The sequence below is a fragment of the Lepidochelys kempii genome, chromosome 4, assembly GCF_965140285.1.
Source record: "Lepidochelys kempii isolate rLepKem1 chromosome 4, rLepKem1.hap1, whole genome shotgun sequence".
Classification (NCBI taxonomy): Eukaryota; Metazoa; Chordata; order Testudines; family Cheloniidae; genus Lepidochelys; species Lepidochelys kempii.
Genome location: NC_136383.1, coordinates 89,994,680 through 90,013,888, shown reverse-complemented (window position 1 = coordinate 90,013,888; position 19,209 = coordinate 89,994,680). Strand labels below are relative to the sequence as shown.

General features: G+C 39.8%; 1 protein-coding gene across 2 annotated transcripts in view; it reads right to left on the bottom strand.

The window, feature by feature from the left end:
- Window positions 1-19,209, bottom strand: part of SCFD2 (sec1 family domain containing 2) — a 312,565-nt gene that overhangs the window by 80,899 nt on the left and 212,457 nt on the right. Inside the window, exon 6 of one of the 2 annotated variants that reach the window (XM_073342057.2) lies at window positions 7,491-7,626. The exons of the other annotated variant lie outside the window; for it this stretch is intronic. Within the exon in view, the coding sequence (XP_073198158.1) occupies window positions 7,538-7,626 (89 nt within the window). The 3' untranslated portion in view covers window positions 7,491-7,537. Of the gene's footprint in view, window positions 1-7,490; window positions 7,627-19,209 lie in introns of those variants that run through there. 2 annotated transcript variants of the gene reach the window in all.

Below are 19,209 nucleotides of genomic sequence, written 5' to 3'. Positions count from 1 at the left end.
ACTCCCCACTGCTGGAACCCTTCCACAGCTGCAGGAAAAGGGTCTGGCAGAGTGAAGAGGGTCTGGCTGCAAGGAGGCAGCCTTTCCCCAATGCTTCCTCCTTGGCAGAGCCTTTCCTTGCTGTGGCAAAAGGCTCCGGCAGTGGGGAGCTGCTGAAGCCTTTCCCCATGCTGTCTCTCTGCCAGATCCTTTCACTGACACAAGTAGCTACACACCACCGTGTGGACACAGCCTGCTTTTCACTTTGGTACGTAGCTACACATACACTACGTGCTGCGGCCAGTGGTGTGCAGTGCAGATGTAACCTTAGGTTCAGTATGCTCCGCAGCTCTTTTCAAACTGGGAATCTGGTAAACATGATTTAAAGTGTGGTTCACTTTGAAAAAGGACAATATAAAAATTGGTTCTTCTTACTTTGTCAATCTGCTCCATGTATGGATTTTAGCTGTTCACTTTAGTGACAAAAAGTATGTTTTTACTACTGGCAGCCCTCCAGATCCAACATACTTCTAGCAGAGTAAACTGAGTTCTTACCTGACTAGCACATTATCACCAGAATTGTTTCCTAAGTTCCAACTGCACAGCCATCTCCACAAACCCCTGCCTTCCAATTCTGTCCTGCGTTATGCAAGTGCAACCCTATTATCGTCAGTGGATGGCACAGGTGAAATTCAGGCATAATTTTGGAACAATAGGCTTGTACAGAGGGAAATGAAGGTAGCAGTGGATCCGAAGTATCTTTACAGTCAGTCATCAGTGAAGATATACAACCCAGACAGAACTAAGCTTGATTCTCTGATCCCAAGCCAAATTTGCAGGGCAGAGAGAAAATAAGACATCTTTTACTTGCACGCTAAATAAGTAAATGTGCACCTTTATCATACTTCAAAGAAAGATATTACTTCTTAAAGAGCTTTTATGAGTTTAAAGAGACTGCATCTCTAACACAAATTCCTGTGAGTGTAGGAAAGGAGGAGGAATGGAAAAAAAAAGATACGGACCTGTTAAAATGATGACTGTCATTAATTCTGTTTTAGGCAGCCTTCATTTTATAATTGTATGCTGTATCTCCTCTAGGATAGCCATTCAGGGAAACATCTGGCTTTAAACTGTTATTATGACTTCACCCACAACTCTACAGGGAGGAACATGATTGTGTCTAGGATATACTACAGTATTTATATTCTGTTATTAAGAAATCAAGGACTCAAAACTGCTAGTGTATCACACAGCCTTCGACACTTTTTCATAATGAAAACAGTGACCTCTGCTGTTTTGTGCAAGATATACTGTTTAGAAAAGCAATAAGCACAACTTAGAGGCTTTCTCCCTTTCTCGGTAAAAAAGCAGCATAATTTTACATGAATTCACTTTCTACAAAAAAGAAAAAAGGAAATAAAAGAATGCTTGTTTCAAATATTTATATGTTGTTTAGGCAGGAAATCTGGCAATTTTGTTGCGCTTGGATCCTAGTGTGGTGATTCTGTTATGAGCTGCATGAGGTGATGATCTGAGAGAACCCTAATAAAACAAAGATGCACTTACTCCTTCCCGTCATATAGTGATTTTTTTTTAACATGGATTGCAACCCTGCCACATCTCACTCACAGCAGAGGAAGAACTGGTCCTTAATTTAAATCCATTCTGGGAATCATAAACAGCTTGTTGACAGAGGTCACAGACACAGGGAAGTTCACAGTTGATTAGTTCTTCTCCACAGAGCTTTTGCAGCCAACAGGACTCACACTATGACAGAGAAGTGCCGAACTAATCAGAAACAATTTGAGATGATTGCTAATTGTTGTGTCTCCCAAGTTCCTAAATAAATGGGAAACTAATATAACCATGGATTCTGTAGCAGCTTTCAATGATTTTGGTGTATCTGATACATACAGATTTTAACCACTATTGCTGATTTGCCATCACATTGTATCTTATAAAACTTAATCTGCAGCAAGAGAGATTTAGGTTAGATAGAATGAAAAACTTTCTAACTATAAGGGTAGTTAAGGTCTGGACTAGGTTTAATGGGAGGTCGTGGAATCCCTATCATTGGAGGTTTTTAAGAACAGGCTGGACACACACTTGTTGGGATGGTCTAGGTTTACTTGCTCCTGCCTCAGTACAGGGGGCTGGACTTGATGATCTCTCTATGTCCCTTCCAACCCTACATTTCTACTAGTCTCCTAGATTTAGGCTGCAACAGTTGGAGTTTAAATTTCATCATCTCTTGATTTGATTTTTGAAAATTAAATTACACATAGACCAAATTTTGGGCCCTGACTAAGGCCATAAGGTGGTACCACAATAAATAAATAATAATAAATAAATAAATAATAAATAATAATAATAATAAATGAAAGCATGGAATGAAACAAACTAATTATGATACATTTGCAATTATTGAGTCGTACAATCACTGATAAACCACTGCAGCCCTGACCCCAGATAGCAGCAAGTGCCTCCTGGTGGGGGGCAGATTGAACTGCATTAACCACCCAGTTTTCCTGCAGGACTCCCATTCAAAGGGATGGAGGGAGATTTAAGGGGCGTGATGGAGCAGATGCTAACGGTCATAACAGGGAATGTCACTTTGCTGCGCAACAAGTCTGAGCCTGAGCTCTGATTATTATTATTTGTCTGGCGTGATACACCCTAGTTCTAGAAAAAATTCTAGGCAAGTATTTTGAATTAGGGAAATAAAAGTAATTTACATGAGGATAAACTTAGTGCCTGCAATTGCATTGGAGTACAGGAGATTTCAGATTGCCATTTCTTTTATCTTCTCTTCTCCCCCCTCCATTTACTTTTTTTTCTCCCTGTTTTCTTTTTTCCTCTACAGTTCCTTCATTTTCATTGGGTTTGTTTGATTTCTCTGTACTTGTCCACTGTAATGTTGCTGTTACTGTTATACTTGTACCCTTTTGTGCAACTCTCAAAAAACAACATAAATAAACTAAATGCTTAAATGCAAGGCATTAGGAACAAACATTACATCTTTTATTAAATGCATATTAAGTTACATTAAAGATGCTAAGGCAGTTAAATATTCCACCTCCCCTTGTTCTGTCAGCCTGCTTACTATCTCCTCACCTGCATCAGACAACTCCTCTGCCAAAACTTATGCATGCTTTCAGCCATCTCACCCTGACTGCTGCCATTTCTTCCTTTCCAGTCTCCTTAAATCCTAGTTCTCTAAACTTCATCCTATTCAGAATGACTTGGCTCTTCTTTTTAACCATAACCCAAAGCAGGAAAAGCTTACCTCATTGTTGAATCTCAGTTGGGTTTCTTATGCACTAGCAAACAGTTTGGCCAATGCCTTTTGAGTGGCTCATAAAAATCAGGACTGCTTATTACCCATCAGTTGACCAAAACCATCAGTTTGTATAAAAATAGATGAATACAATTCAGGATTATTTATGAATATTTTGGCAACATGCTTTTAAAAACAATTAGAATGCAAATAGCAATACCACCCTTGATTTGTTGTGCTTTCTCTTTCCTTTTTACCTTTTTTTTTACTCTTTCTTTTCTTTCCTTCTCCAGTGTACCTTACAGTAGGTTTTCCTCAATACTGGTTAGTAATCTGCTTTGACTTAAGTTTTCCATAAAGTTAAACAATTGTTCCCTCTTTCCTTATCTCTCCCTCAATCTCTTTCCTCCTTCTCTTCCTCCACCCCCACCCCTTTTCTGCATTTTGTTTTCTTCTTCCTGCCCCAATATTTTCTTCGATGTTTCCCTCGCTAGTCTTCCTCTGTGTCCTCATGTCTTCATTTTCATCCTTACTCCCCATCCCACCTAATCTCTCCCCCTTTCTTTTATTCTCTACTTCTCAGCCTCTCTCTCCTTTTCCTGCCCACGTTTCCTCATTGCTGATCCAACAGTTCAGCATTCAGTAAAGTACCCCAGGAAAGTCCTTGGACATGTCACTAGTACAGTAACTAAAGGCAGCAGCAGCAGTTAAGATGGTCATTTATAATCTTTTAAATCAGAGTGCTGGACCAGGGACAAAAAGTGAGAGACTTCCTTGAAAATCTGGGTTGCTCTGTGGATCATGGATGGGCAGTTTTCATATCAACTGAGCTTAAAGAAACAAATGTTCACAACTCAAATACCCAGACACATATATATGAAATGCAGGGGAAATATTAACATAAGAAATGACCTGCTATTGTATAAAAAATTTAAGCCTTCTTATTTAATTTTATATAACCTGATGGTTTAAAATTTTATGCTGGCAATTTGATTTAAAAATGCAGTTCAGTTCAGAAGAGTTGTGCCATTACTCGTGTTAATAGAGAGATGCTGGTGAGCTGTAGACTCACTCGACATACATTATAACCGTGAACAGCATTTTATTTAAGTATTATTTGTTCTAACTTCTTTACAACTAAAAGTTTATTTACAAAATTTACAGAAAACTGACCAAGACCCCAATCTGACTAATTTGGGTAGACTCGGTACCAGTTGACTTCATAGAGGATCTATGTGGCTCCTGGGTCCACCCATGAGCTTAAATTACCAAAATTGGGGACCGATTTAAAACATGCTGTATTTGGGTGGAACTCCTCCAGAAGTCAATGATGTGGCACCCACTTACACCAGATCTGAATTTTGTCCAGCCTTCTGAACACATCAAACTCTGAATGCAAGGAAAATGGGGTTCTACTTTATGGCGGTTCTTTACTTCCACTTTACGTTCCACTTCAACATAGCTGCAGCAGTCAGTAACAGCTACAGTTAAGGCTGCCTGCTTCCATTCTAAAGGCCCTTTTCCAGTTGCCCATAACTGTTAAATGTTAACTGTTGGGCCTGAAATCTTCCACAATTTATTCTTCTCAAAGGGTCAATATTTTTGGAACACAGGACCAAAAATAGTTCAGCCACTTCTGAGAACACAGATTGTGGGAACAAAAATAGATTTTCGCTATTCTAAATTTTTTTGCAACCGTTTTTTGAATAGCTCCAGCACTGAGGTGGTAATAGCTAGAAAGTTTAAACCTGTGCCTTAGGTCAGTTATATACTTTACTGTGGTCCGGTCAAAATACATTTTAAAATTTAATTTTTAGAATGTACATTGTGAAATTTTAACAGCCTAGAGTTATTTAATAAAACAATATTAATAACTTGAACATCTATAGCAATTTCCATCCAATGATTTCAGAGTGCATTAAAACATTAATTAGGGAATTTGACCTCACAGCTCTCACATGAGGCTATTATTTATGTTATACAGATGGGGTAAACCGAGGCACAGAAAGTTTAAGTGACTCGTACGATGAGTCAACAGCAGCATCTAGAAAAGAACCCAGATCTCTTGCTGTCAGACCCTTACTTTAACCACAAGAACAGGCTGTCCCTCACATGACATTAGATGTACTCAATTTGCTAATTTCAGTCTCATTTCATTCTGGCTTTTTTCTGTTTTCACACATGACACATGACTGAGGTCACTCATATTTAACACTAGCAGCCTTATTTTAATTCCTTAATTCTAGAGTTTTAAGGAGGTAACGAGTATATTTCAGGTTTATTTTAACACCAAACATATTCCCCCACAGGGGAGGGAGCACTGTGAAATGTAGTCTCTACTAGCGTGGACAGTGCAACCTGCACCTTTCACCCTGCACCAGCCAATGGACTGGAGAAAATAAAAAAACTTTTGCTAGACCTTCTTACCATGATTCACTTCCATCCACGGACAATAAGTATTAGAAACATTTTATTACATTTGTTCTCTCAAGTTGTCCTGATATACATAACTGCACCATGGTTTTTACATACCAGCACGGCATGTTTCATGCTCATTTTCAGGGGACTTGTTACCCATCCAAAAGGAAAAAAATAGTACAAAAAGACAGACTCTGATTAACTGAGGCCAGCTCAGCAAGAGGAGATCTATGAATTATTACATTTCTGACCCTCACAGCAATGCAGATTCCGGGGCTTGCCAAGAACAAATTAGGCTGTCTGCATTTGTTACTCCTCCCCAGGAAAAAGTCCCTTCTAGGTGGAAGAAATAAGATGCTGTGCCAACACTAGAGAACAAAAAAAAACTAAAGCTAAAGGTTCCCTTTCCAAAGTCTCATTTGGAGAGTTTCATGATTTTTCAGACTGATGATATGACCCAAATATTTTTTAAAAAATAAACATGAATTAAAACCCTGCAAAACCAAGACATTAATTTTCCTCTGAGATGTCTAGGCTTTGAATTTCCATAGCTTTGTGTCAAACAGATGCCCCCTTGTGGTCCCTCAGGGTCATAGTGTGAGAAGAGCTCCTACCTGACCTGCATCTGGGACCTTTTGGGCTCTGAAGGAAGGTAGCAGTCCAAATATGACTCCCAAACACTCTGATATCTTCCCAGTATCACTTCTATTTCCACATACAACTGGCTGTCCCTCCATATAGGAATAAGGTACAACAGGGCACAGACTCTGGGATGCTTTCCTTCTTTCCAAAAGCATCACAAAGCTTGGCACATTAATAGGTTTAAACAAAGGCAAAGAGGAAGCCCAAACAATTTTCTCTGAAGCTTGCACTGGAAGCCCTTCTGGAAGATTGAAATGAAATGGTCAAACTCCCCTTTGTCCTGAAGGCTGCCTTCTTAACAGAACACAGTTCATGTGGCACCAGCAATGGTAGCCTAATTTTTCAAAAGTGGGTATATTATAACTCTGGAGTGAGTGATCTGATTTTCAGAGGAGACGAGCACCCACAGCTCCGAATGAAAATCAAAGGGCTTGTCTTCACCGTACAGTTACCTTTAGTTATAACTCAAGTGCTACCCCTAACTCGAGTCCCATCTACACAAACACCCCTTACCTCCAGTGTGGTGGTACTTTTCACTTGAGTTGGCTGGCCTTTGGAATCTCCATCGTTGGAGATTTTTAAGAATAGGTTAGACAAACACCTGTCGGCGTGGTCCTGCCATGAGTGCAGGGGACTGGACAAGATGACTTCTTGAAGTTCCCTCAAGTCCTACAATTCTACGATTAATTTCTGGATAACTGGCTCTCCTTTTGCTTCGAACATAGTTCATAAGATAAATCAGAATACAGCCTATATAATGGTTATCAATACAAGAAAACCCAGATGAGGATAAGAAAAATGAGTAAATAATTGCGTAAGAATTACAGAGAGAACAGGAGAAAACTCAACAGAAAAAGCATAATAGGCAGGTAAACCACATTTTTGTGAATTTGTCTTATTCTGTGTCCCCTTATTCCTGCCTGTGATACAAAGGATGAATCTTTCCTAAACCTCCCATTTTTAATGTTGAAACAAGCAGTCACTGACTACACACCCTTCACTTAATTACTGGTTTCTCTGCATTTGCTCTGTATATAAACAAGTAGTGTTAAGGGCTTGAGTTTACTCAAGACAGGTGTGGAGTGTTGCACATACAGTATTGGCAACCCAAACCACCCAAAAATCATGAGTCAGGCTGCAAAAATCATGAGTGGCTTAAAAATTATGGGATTTATAAAATATTAAATTGTATTTACCTTGTGGTGTTGGAATATATAGGAGTCACATTTTCAAGCTCTCCTCCACAGCCATAAGGAATAGAAACTTCCTTAAAGAAATGCAGGTGGCAACCTGAATCCAACAACTATGTTCTAAGAAAAACCCAAAATATTGTGAGACTTGGGGAAAAATTGTGAGAGTTGGCAACACTGCGATGCATAAATGTAAGTTGTACGGTGATGAACACGACAGGGAGTGCAGGGGACCTGATCCTCCATTAATGACAGTGCTAGTGACCACCAAGTTATTTAAGCCTAGCAGCAGGGGGAGCAGGTAGCTAGTTAAGCGCCTCATTTGCATGCTGAGGATCACACTTCACATCAGGATTCCTCAGACTTCCCCATTCTCTTGTCTCGTTCTGTGGTTTTCTTACCTTGTACAATTTAGAGATGGGAGTGTGGCTGTCCAAGGGGCTAAGAGTTGTTTCTGATCAATGAGGAGGACTACGCTCAGTGTTGAACTTCGCTTTCACCCAGGCCTAGCCCCACACTCAAACAACTACCTTGCACTCCCCACTGTGTGCTCTGCAAGGCTTCGTGGATTCGTGCCCTCAGTGTATTTTTTGTACTTGCAAGAAAAGAAACCTTCAAGACTTTTACAGTAAGTAAGACGATCTCTTTCCTCTGCGAGTGGTAAACATGCAGCTATTCAATTGCACTCCATAAATATGAACCATATGACCACCAGTAAGGAAAAGCAAAGTTGTTATAGGCTACAGCTTAGGATCACTAAGCACCAGACCTTTTAAATCCTTGCACTGTGACAGCTTTGCCTGTGAACCTCAGACTTGTTCACCAGTTGGGACATTGCCATAACAGATATTAACTCTCCCCTTTAACCCCACCAAAAAAGTGTTTTGCCAGTGCCTCACTAGACATGGATTAACAGACGCTAATCTCTCTCTCTCTCTCTGTGTCCCTTCGTTCCAGGCCCTGGCATGCTTGCCACCATCTCTTTTTTTCTTTTGGATTTTCTCTGCCACTCTTTCTGTTTTCTACTTTATTTACCTTTATGTTTTGCTTTTACTAGTTTTGCTCTTCCTTGGTTTTTGTTCTCTCCCTGCTGTCAGCTCTCCCTCTGTAGGGAGGCATTTCTGCAGAACCTCTCTATTCCATTCCAAAGACTGCCAGAGGTGCTGAATAAGAAACACTAGGGACAAGACTGCAGCCAGGAAGCTCATTTCACTGGCGGCCTCATCCAAATTAGACCCAAGAGCACCCAATGGTGGCTCTGTGGAACTTGACTGCAAGTGTCCTTTCAGCTCAGCTGAATGCCAAGGGAGCAGAAAAGAGAAACGTGGGATGTCTGGCTGCTGTCTGACCGGTACATGTACAGTGCGCCCCCCAGACAGCGACATGAAGGGTGGCAGCAGGAACAGGGAGGAAAGGCAAGTGTCTTTCAAGGAGTTGTCTGCAGGTGTACTCCCAAAATGCAGTGAGCACATGATGGATCTAAGAGCCCTTAGTTTTCTCTGCCCGGGGCCATACGCAAACTACGCAGCTGCATAGGGCACCAGGAAATTTGGGGCACCAAACTGCCACAAATTTCCTGGTGCCCTACACAGCTGCGTGCTGCTCCAGCCTGATCCCCCGGCCGGCTGAGTCGGCCAGGAAAGCTGCCCCCACCCCAGCTCTTTCCACCCCAGCCCCACCCCCACTCCATCCCTTCCTCTGAGCTACGTCCCGGGGGACTCCAGCAGGGGTCGGGGGCGCCCTGCACTCACCGGGCTGTGGGACGTGAAACGACCCGGCCCCGGCTGGCCCCGCTCTGCCAGCTCCCAGCCGCGCTGCAGGTGAGTGCTGGGGGGGCAGTTCCCGCCTGCCCCCCAAGTCCCAAGGCTGGGAGCCAGGGGAGCCAAGCGGGCTGGGACCGGGTCACTCCACTTCCCGCTGCCACCGGGTAGCAGGAAGGGGAGTGACCTGGCCCCAACCCTCTCTGCTCTGCCGGCTCGTGCTGGGGGACAGTTTCCCTCCTGCCCCCCACAGATCTGGGGTGCAGTTCACCCCCACCCCACCCTGCAGAGGCCTGGGGCCCACCCCCGCGGAGGCCTGGGGCCGGCCCCCCAGTGGGGGGCTGCGTAGGGCACCATGATGTCTTAATTATCTTCTACCCCTCTCCTGTCTATCTCCAGAGTCCATGGATTCTACAGTGTAGGCAGGAAGTGTGTGAACAGAAGGTCCTTAATCATGAAAAGTACTCTTCTTCACTAGTATATTTTTTTTCAAAGGGAGTTTGTTACTAATTCCTTTGGCAATAAAAATGGAAAAATTAAAGAAGGTAACGTAAGTTTAAAAAAAAGCTAAGAGAAAAAATAGGAAAAAAATAATTCTCTAGTATATTAGAATTAGAAGTACTGTTAGTCTAGCTTCAGAAGGAAAAACTCACTAGGATCCTGGCAATATGTTAATTTGTTTATTATTACTGGATTGGAATGTGACATAAGAGAGATGGGTAAATCTAGCGATATTTTTCAAATCTTTAAGAAGTTTCTCATCAGAAGAAAGTAAACAAGAGGAAGGGGGAGCCTATTTATTTGAGTAAATACATAGTTCAACAAGTCAAAAATAACCTTGATTGATTCTTAAGTATTATCCTGGACTTCCAAATGAATACTTTGGTTCCCTTTTAATTAGAGAACTGGATAGTTACAGTGTTCTATAAAGAGAAGCCATATTTAGACATTTAGTCTTTAGCCACAAAATGAAATCCAGCAATAACGCACATGCTCAGGACTTGCATATGGCACTTGGTAAATGATTAAACGACTATAGGAGACTGTGTGTCTGACTCAGAACTCCAAAACAAGACGCTGTCCAATCCCCCTCCTGTAAATAAAGCCCTTGTGACTGAAAGTTTGGCATGAAAGAAAATATACTTATAAAAACCTAAAGTGAAAAGCAACTCAACTTATACAATACCAACTGACATGCATGATCTTAAATAGCACACTTCTCAGATTCCCATGTAATATAGGTCAGTTACGTTAACCTTCCACACAAGTTAGAGCAGACTGCCATTCTGACTTTACAAAACTCATATACGTCTTAAGGCAACTTGACGATTGTCACTAGGGAGTGACAGCCTTAGAAATGGTTAAACACAAAAACAACAGGAAGCAGTGCTGAGCAGGAAGTGCAACTTAAATGTATTATTTTTTTCATGAAACAGGTAAATAAATGAATAAATACAATATGCAAGAGGCTCATAATGTTAGAGCTGCCTCTGGAAGAATTAAAATGGCTCTAATGTAATGAAAACTATAGCATATGTTTCCTCAGCCTTCTCCTACTAGATATTTCTCAAGATGGTTTACAAGGCAATTAAATAAACAACAATGATGTCTTTGAGTCCCAGTAGCTTCTTTAAGTAGTTTTGCTTGTGATGTATTATTGGACTACCATATCATAGCAAAGTTTCCAGGAAAAATGCTAAAACATTTTACTAACTGAATAGTGAAATAGCATGCAGACCTTATTAAACATAGGTGTTACTGACGCTCTAGGGATGTTAGTGGTTCCTGACATTTCATAACACATTCCAATAAAGTAAGAGACGCAATTGCAATACCCCAACAGGCAAAACACAATTGCATGTTCAAAACAGAGAAATAGTCTGGTACTACCATATGGGGATCAGAGTTTGCAATTTAACTTTAGCCGCTTGGGAAAGTTTCAGGAACAACACTGGTGGGCTCCAGCGTTGGAGAGCAACTGTGGGAGAAAAGAATATTTTCAAAACAAAGGTGGTTGTACAATAGCAGCCATGAGTTGAATTCTGGGCATTTTTGTTCAACATTTACCTTACCCTATAAAAACAAACATCTTTTAAATAATAGCAAATGATGCTGCATTTGTCAACAGAATTTTAACAGAGCCTTTTCTTCTGGTTAAAATTCACCCAAGCACAGAAGGGCTAAAGTCCACTGCCTTAACTAAGGGTTGCCATGAGGCTGCACAAGTAGGAGAATGACTGTATGCACACTGCAGATGGGGATTCCACACCAGAGTAATATAGGACAGCATAGGAAAGGCTGTTTGAGATGGACTGGGGAAGAAACCTGGAATCTGCCAGCATTATGGACCTTATGCTGGAATAGTGACTCTGGAGGGCTATGTTGCAGCCTCATGGCCAGCATACAACCTTGAGGGGTGGATTTATTCCCGCAATCCCCATGACATACTCTGAACACAGCCAGAGTAATCAGAGTAGGTACATATATAATCAGAGTTTTTCATCCAGTGGGTTTTTTTTCATCCAGTACATGTTTTTTATCCAGTGAGTCCTGTGATGTAGTGAATGGGCCACAAGACTGCAAGAAATCCACTCCTGAGCTCCAATCCCAGCTGTGCTATTAACTCATTGTGTGTGGCCTTGGGCAAGTCAATTACCCTCTCTGTCTGTCAATGTCTCCATCTGTAAAATGAAGATAGTATTTGCCTGCCTCACAGCGGTGTTATGAGCATAAAGTACCTAATGTTTGTACTACACCTTGAAGATGTAAAATATTACAGGCCTGACTCTCTTTACACCAACACTCCTTTATACTACCCAAAATAGTGTAAAGGGGCCTTAGTGTAAATGAGAATCAGATCCTGTGCGTTAAGCATTAATATTAGAGAGGTGTTTACCAAACATAATCTTTTAATCCTTTGTGGAAAGGGTTAGGAATAATGTGGTGGGTTTTTTATTATTATTGATACCACATTCACTTATTGCTCCATATATAATGCAAATCTGCAGACACCTGTTTTATATCTGTGAATATCCACGGACCATGTTTGTGGATCGCGGATCGGATGCAGATACAAATTTTATTTCTGTGCAGGGTTCTATCCATATACATTAGGAGCAAGAGAAAGATGTTGGAAAATGTAAATCCTCCACTTCATTAGCTAGGTTGGATATTAGGAAAAAACTATTTCACTAGGAGGGTGGTGAAGCACTGGAATGGGTTACCAAGGGTGGTGGTGGAATCTCCATCCTCAGAGGTTTTTAAGGCCTGGCTTGACAAAGCCCTGGCTGGGATGATTTAGTTGGGGTTGGTCCTGCTTTGAGCAACGGGTTGGACTAGATGACCTTCTGAGGTCTCTTCCAATCCTAATCTTCTATGATTCTATGACTCTGGAAAGATAATGGAGCAAATAATTAAGCAATCGATTTGCAAACACTTAGAAGATAATGAAAAACTTCCTAACTGTTAGGGTAGCCTGGAATAAATTGCCTACAGAGGTTGTGGAATCTCCATCATTGGAGATTTTTAAGAGTAGGTTAGCCAAACACCTATCAGGAATGGTCTTGATAATACTTAGTCCTGCCAAAGAGGACCCAGGGAATTGCAGACTGACCAGCCTGTCTTCAATACCTGTAAAGATACTGGAACAAATAAACAATCAATTTGTAAATACCCAGAGGATAACAGAATTACAAAAAATAGCCAGCGTGGATTTGTCAAGAACAAATCATGCCAAACCAACCTATTTTCCCTCTTTGACCAGGTTATTGGCCTAGTGGATGAGGGAAAACTGTAGACATGCTATATCTTGATTTTAATAAGGCTTTTGTCACAGTCCCACATGACATTCTCATAAATAAACTTCGGAAATGTGGTTTAGATGAAGTTACTGTATTGCACAACTGGTTGAAAGCCTGTATTCAAAGAGTAGTTATCAATGGTTCACTGTCAAACTGGCAGGGCATATCTTGTGAGGTTCCACAGAGGCCAGTCCTGGGTCTGGTACCATTTAATATTTTTATTAATGACGTGGATAATGGAGTGCAGAGTAAAGCTTATAAAATTTGCAGATGACATCAAGCTGGGAGGGGTTGCTAGCACTTTGGGGGACAGGATGAGAATTCAAAATGACCTTGAAAAATTGGAAGAGAGTTCTGAGGAGAACAACACAAAATGATCAAAGGTTTAGAAAATCTGACCTATGAGGAAAGGTTTAAAAAACTGGGCATGTTTAATCTTGAGAAAAGAAGACTAATGTGGGATCTGATAACAGTCTTCAAATATGTTAAGGACTGTTAGAAAGAGGATGGTGATCAGTTGTTCTCCATGTCCACTGAAGGTAGGAAAAGAAATAATTGGCTTCCATCAAGCACAATTCAGGTTAGATATTAGGAAAAATTTTCTAACCATAAGGGTAGTTAAGATCTGGAATAGGCTTCCAAGGGAGTTTGTGGAATCCCATCACTAGAGGTTTTTAAGAGCAGGTTGGACAAACACCTGTCAGGGATGGGCTAGGTTTACTTGGTCCTGCCTCAATGCAGTGGGCTGGACTCGATGGCTTCTTTAGATCCCTTCTAGTCCTACATTTCTATGATTCTATGACATTACCCAGTCTGATACACTTTCTTAGACAGTTTGTAACAGTAGAAGGAAAGAGAAAAGATACATGTAGGTAGGTTTTGAGGTTGAAGTCATACAGAGGAGTAAGTAGTTACACTTTAAGAAAAAGAAATGGTGCTGGGGGATCGAGCTGTTGATATGACACCATGCCCATTAGGTATACTATTGTTAGGTGAAGCAGTAAAAGCTGATGCTGTTTCACTAAATATAAAGGCTAGTTTTAAATGTTCAAACATGATCAGACCCTCTGGCACCCAAAGAGGAATGATTTTTAACTTGTCCATATTTCATTACGATACATAATTATTCTATGTGCTTGTATAAGCCATATGCCAATACGCATACTACCACTCCACTCTCCCCTGTTTTAAACTGGGTACACCATATACCCAGGTTTGGTGTCAGAAATATCCCACCGTGATTACAGTCCTACTTTAATTAACCAAGCCCTAAAACGTTATTAAAACAGATGAGAATACATACTGTAATAAGTCCACCAAGAGATTTGTCTATTCAGACAGCAGAGTTACATGTGTCATGGGTGAATTTCTCTGAACAATCCGTTATATCTAATCACAAGAATGAGGTTAGAACATCCTTAAAAGACCACACTTTTGGAAACCTATCATCTATCTCTAGACAATGTTTAACGGGTAAATATATTAAGTTAACTCAAGCATAGCCGCTGGAATTAGGGGTGCTGGAGGTGCTGCTGCTGCACCCCCTGGCTTGAAGTGGTTTCCATTATATACGGGGTTTACCATTTACCTCAGCACCTCCACTATACAAATTGTTCCAGCAACTCTGAACTCAAGTCTTCACATTCCTGTTCTAGTGAAGTCAATATTTTATCCTTTTGGTTCCATGTCTAATAACTGCATTTCAGATATCAAAGCAATACACATAAATACCTTCAGGAAAACAAAACTATACGTCAAGATTTCCAGATCACGTCTTGACAAAACATCCATGCAGTAATTCAACAGGAACACATTTTACGACAGCACCAGAAGTCTGACTGAATTTTTAACATTTTGAAATAGTTTGTGACTTTTTGCATTTCATTTCTCCCAAGATAGAGGAAAGGGGAGGAGAGAGGGGCTATAATTTTACATGTTTGCTGTTTTGACAATTAGAACAATTCAGTTTCTATTACCAGAGCAGTATTGTTATGGGCCTTGCTTGTAATAAAACCTTCATACTAAATCTCTGTGCACTTTATGAATTTCACTACATCTTTACATAAAAAAATCCTCAGATTCCTTTAATAATACCAGAAAATAGTTCCAGCTTTCTGCAGCTGCAAAAGTTTGCCCTCCCTAGAGATCTGCAATGGTGCAACTCACGCTTCCAATCAAAACAGTGACATAGTGGATATGATTTACAGTCTAGAGGGGTTTGATTGGGGAATAGTACACTACTGAGCAAATATTAAACTATAGAGAATTTTTAACGTGTAGTCCTTTCTATCTTTGCAACAAAACAAGCCAAAAACAATTTCCTGCCCAAAAGCTAAGGGAAATGGGAACTTGTATTTAAGGTTTCTTTTCCTCTGTTGTCGAGGTTTCAACCAGCAACTTTCACCCATAACTGAGACCGGCTCCTTAAACAACTTTAGCCTTATAATTTTAAATAGAAACCATCTGCACTTTTACACCAAAGGCAACGCAATACTTAGATTGTAACAAGGAACAATATTTATAAGGTCAGCCTCAGACTAAAACTGTCTCTCAGGTAGATCTGGCAGAGTTTTCCTAACTGAATTCCTGGGGATTAACTAATGAAGGGAGCAATCAGAAAAGTGAAAGATTTATTTTGAAAGCATCAATTTGGTATGAAGATGACATTTCAATTTCTGCATGCAAGCAGAATATCTTTGTAGGCTATTCTTTTCTGTCAGTACTAAGAGCATCAACTCTTTTGTGATTCCTTTCGGTTGTTTGCATTAGATTTGCCTAAAGAAGAGCAAATTTGGAAACTATGCACAAAGTCTTCATAAGTTTGATTGTCTAGAACTAAAAAAAGTTTAGAATGGTTTAGACTACAAGTCCGTACTCAAGAATGGCAATGTGTGAACAGTCTAATTTACCGTAATAATATTGCTTTCAGCTCTCAGTATCTTATAAAGTTTTAGCATCTTAATTTTGATAAGCGTTCCAACCTACTTTGTTTTTTGAATAGCTATCTAGCTACATACATTTGCACTTTGTGAAAGTGAACTCAGTTGTCTTTAACAAAATATATATGTACATAAAAAGAGCATAAATTGTGTATTTTAACATTGGCTTTATGGACTTCTGCCACTTTCATCTGACTGGAAAAGTGGAAAAATTGTAGCAGCCTAAAGGTCAATGTTACAAAACCGTCTCACTTACGTATTCATGCATGGCGATTTAAAAATAATTGAAATGCTGTTAGCTATGAGAAAACCACAATGATGCTGTAGTGATTCACCACTTGACAGAGATTTCAAGCCACAAATACAAACTGTACATGAAGTCTTTATGAATTGCAGAGTCTAACTATCAAGGGATATGTCTATTAGTGAAATATTAGCAATTGTCACTATTCTTCATTATAAAATTGCAGAGAAATATCCGGTGAAGAAAGAAGCAATATTGAAACTGTTAGTTGCAATTCTAAGTGTAAATATACGGTTAGAATCTAGTATTATCACATGTGTTACATATTAAGTAGAAAGCCTGGGGCTATTTGTCTGGTCTACATTTAATCTGAAGTTCCTTTTATTCTTTTTTCTAAGAAACTAATTTTTAAAAAGATTTTCAGATTTTCCACCTATTTTTCTAACTCTCATGAAGCAGAATCCAATTTCTCCTATATAATTATTTTTGTTTAGATTTTAGTTTTCAGAGATGAAGCAGTCCTTTCCCAGCCTAGATCATGAGTCTATTTCAGTTATACAGTTAAAAACACATCTGCATTTATGGAGTTAATTGTCATCTTATTAATTTTACTCAGACTTTTTTTTTTTTTTTTTTTTTAGAGAAGCCTAATGAAAACCATGTTTATATGCTCAAAGGCACAGAGGAAATTCATTACTCTGAGGAATAACACACTCCATAAGTTAAATGAAAGTAATCTTATTTATGACAGGAAGAGGCCTTCACTAGACTGAACCCCACCACACTTGGACTGATACTAGCAGTCTGAAAGAAGCTGCAAATTCAGGAACCAGTTTCAAATGGAAACCTCATCACAGCAATAAACACATTTGCAGTTTAGTTTTGAAAACATTCAAAATCCTTAGAAGAGGACATATCCTGCTGTTATAGTCACTAAGCAAATTTACCAAAATATGCGTATCAGCTGAAAACAATAATGAAATGGTAAGAATGTAATCATTCCTTCCCCCACTTTAACATAAAGTGTCCCACAGGCTCCTTCTGTCAGTATTCACAATGACACATACCTGTGTTGACAGCCAAGCTTCCTCATTATCAGTTGGTCATTAGTACTCAGTCTAGTACCATTGCTGGGCATTGCTAGAATACCCAGTGTTCACTACTGCATTGTATACCGTCTTTGGAGTTAACTCACTTTACAATTTTATTTATTTTTAGGTGGGGGGAAGGGACTTGAACCTGTGATTGACTCTGTATGGGTGGACAATCAGTCTGCGGCCCAGCTGTGAACAACACGTTGCAGGACTGGGGCATTAATTTGTAAAATAAAACTGATTTTGAAAGTCTCAGGAGGCACATACCCTACTCTGTACAACTTTTAAACAGAAGAGCAAAAAGTCTCCCTCAAACAACATTACGCATTGATCTACCCAGTGCCACATTCGTAAGCCTAAAAATGAGAGGTGTCTGGCATCCGTTTGCATTTATATATGTTTTGACTAATTTTAGATGTCAAACAAATTCTATTGGGAAGAAGGGGGGAAAAAAAAAAAAAAAAAGGAGAGAGTGCCGGAAGAGCTATTTCTACAACTACTTCTGAGGAATAAGATACAGTCTTTCTTCCAGAAGAAAACAGGAAATGGGATGCTCAGCACCTCTGAAAAATCAGATGCTATGCTGAGCGTTAAAATGTACATTAAAAATACTTCAAAACAGTAATTTTATTAATATGAAGTTGTAATGTGTGAGAGACCTCTTGGTGCATCTCTGTGTGCTTGCCACTGCTTGGTCTTTTAGCCATTTTGTCTGAGAAGAGAAAGAAAGGGGAAACAACATTTATACTATGCAGATTTCATCTAGCAGTAAGACATTTTGTCCACAAGGCGGCACTATGCGTTAATAAATAAAAGATGTGCTGATACGTTCTATGAGTTTATTGTCAGTTTTTGCATTCTTGCTGACTTCTGCTAAGGGCTCACCAAAAGAAGTGTGGGCTTATCTAACAACATGAAGGACAGCTGCCTTTGTTGATATGCAGACATTTGGCCAGTTCAAGTTTAGATGTTTAAGACAATTCCTTATACAAGGCTAAAAAGTTTAACTGTTGCTGTTGTGGACCTCCCGTCAAAGAGGTACTTTTACACTAGAGCAAACTTGAAAAATGAGAACATTTAGGTAGAGAAATGTATTTGGCTATACCTTTTCTATATTCCCTTTGCAAATATATCATGTGAGTGTCTGAATAGATGCTTTCTTCCCTTGTAAGCCAAGTTCTCCTTCTGCTTGATCCCACAGCAAGACTATAATCCTTTGTTTGCAACATCACAGCTGGTTGTCATGGAAATAAATGTGATGTCACAGATTTACCATTATGACCAGTACAGGACCAAATATTAATGGAATAGGTTGGTTGTTTTAAAAATAGCTTGTTAACGACTCAACATATCAGAGACATATATTTTGAAAAGGTATAGAAAATTATTAGAACAGACAAAAAAGAAATGGAGTTTTAAGTTTGAATGCTGGGAAGAATTTTCAGATCTTTCTTTAAATCTTATGTATTTGATTTTTACTGAAACCTTCTCAGTCTTTTTCATCGAGGCTTGGACTTGTTGATGGGGGAAGTGAGATTGAAAATCTCCTTCCCACTAGACCAGTGATTTAATTACTGATAGAGATGAGCAAGCGGTTCTAAGCAGAAGATGTGATCAGTGGCAGTGATATTTTCCTTGGGCCATATCTTATACTTCCCTTTAAATAAGCATTGATGGGACGGAGCAGCAACCTTACAAATATGGACATGAAGAGGTGGTCCCATCCTCTCAGACATCTGCACATCTCAAGTTGCTGGAAGCTGCATGGCATGGTCTAAAATTCCCATGTGAGACAGTGCAAAATGGATGGCATGGAGCAACAGTACATATGGAGACAGCACAGCCTTGCAAGATCTGCATTTGGGG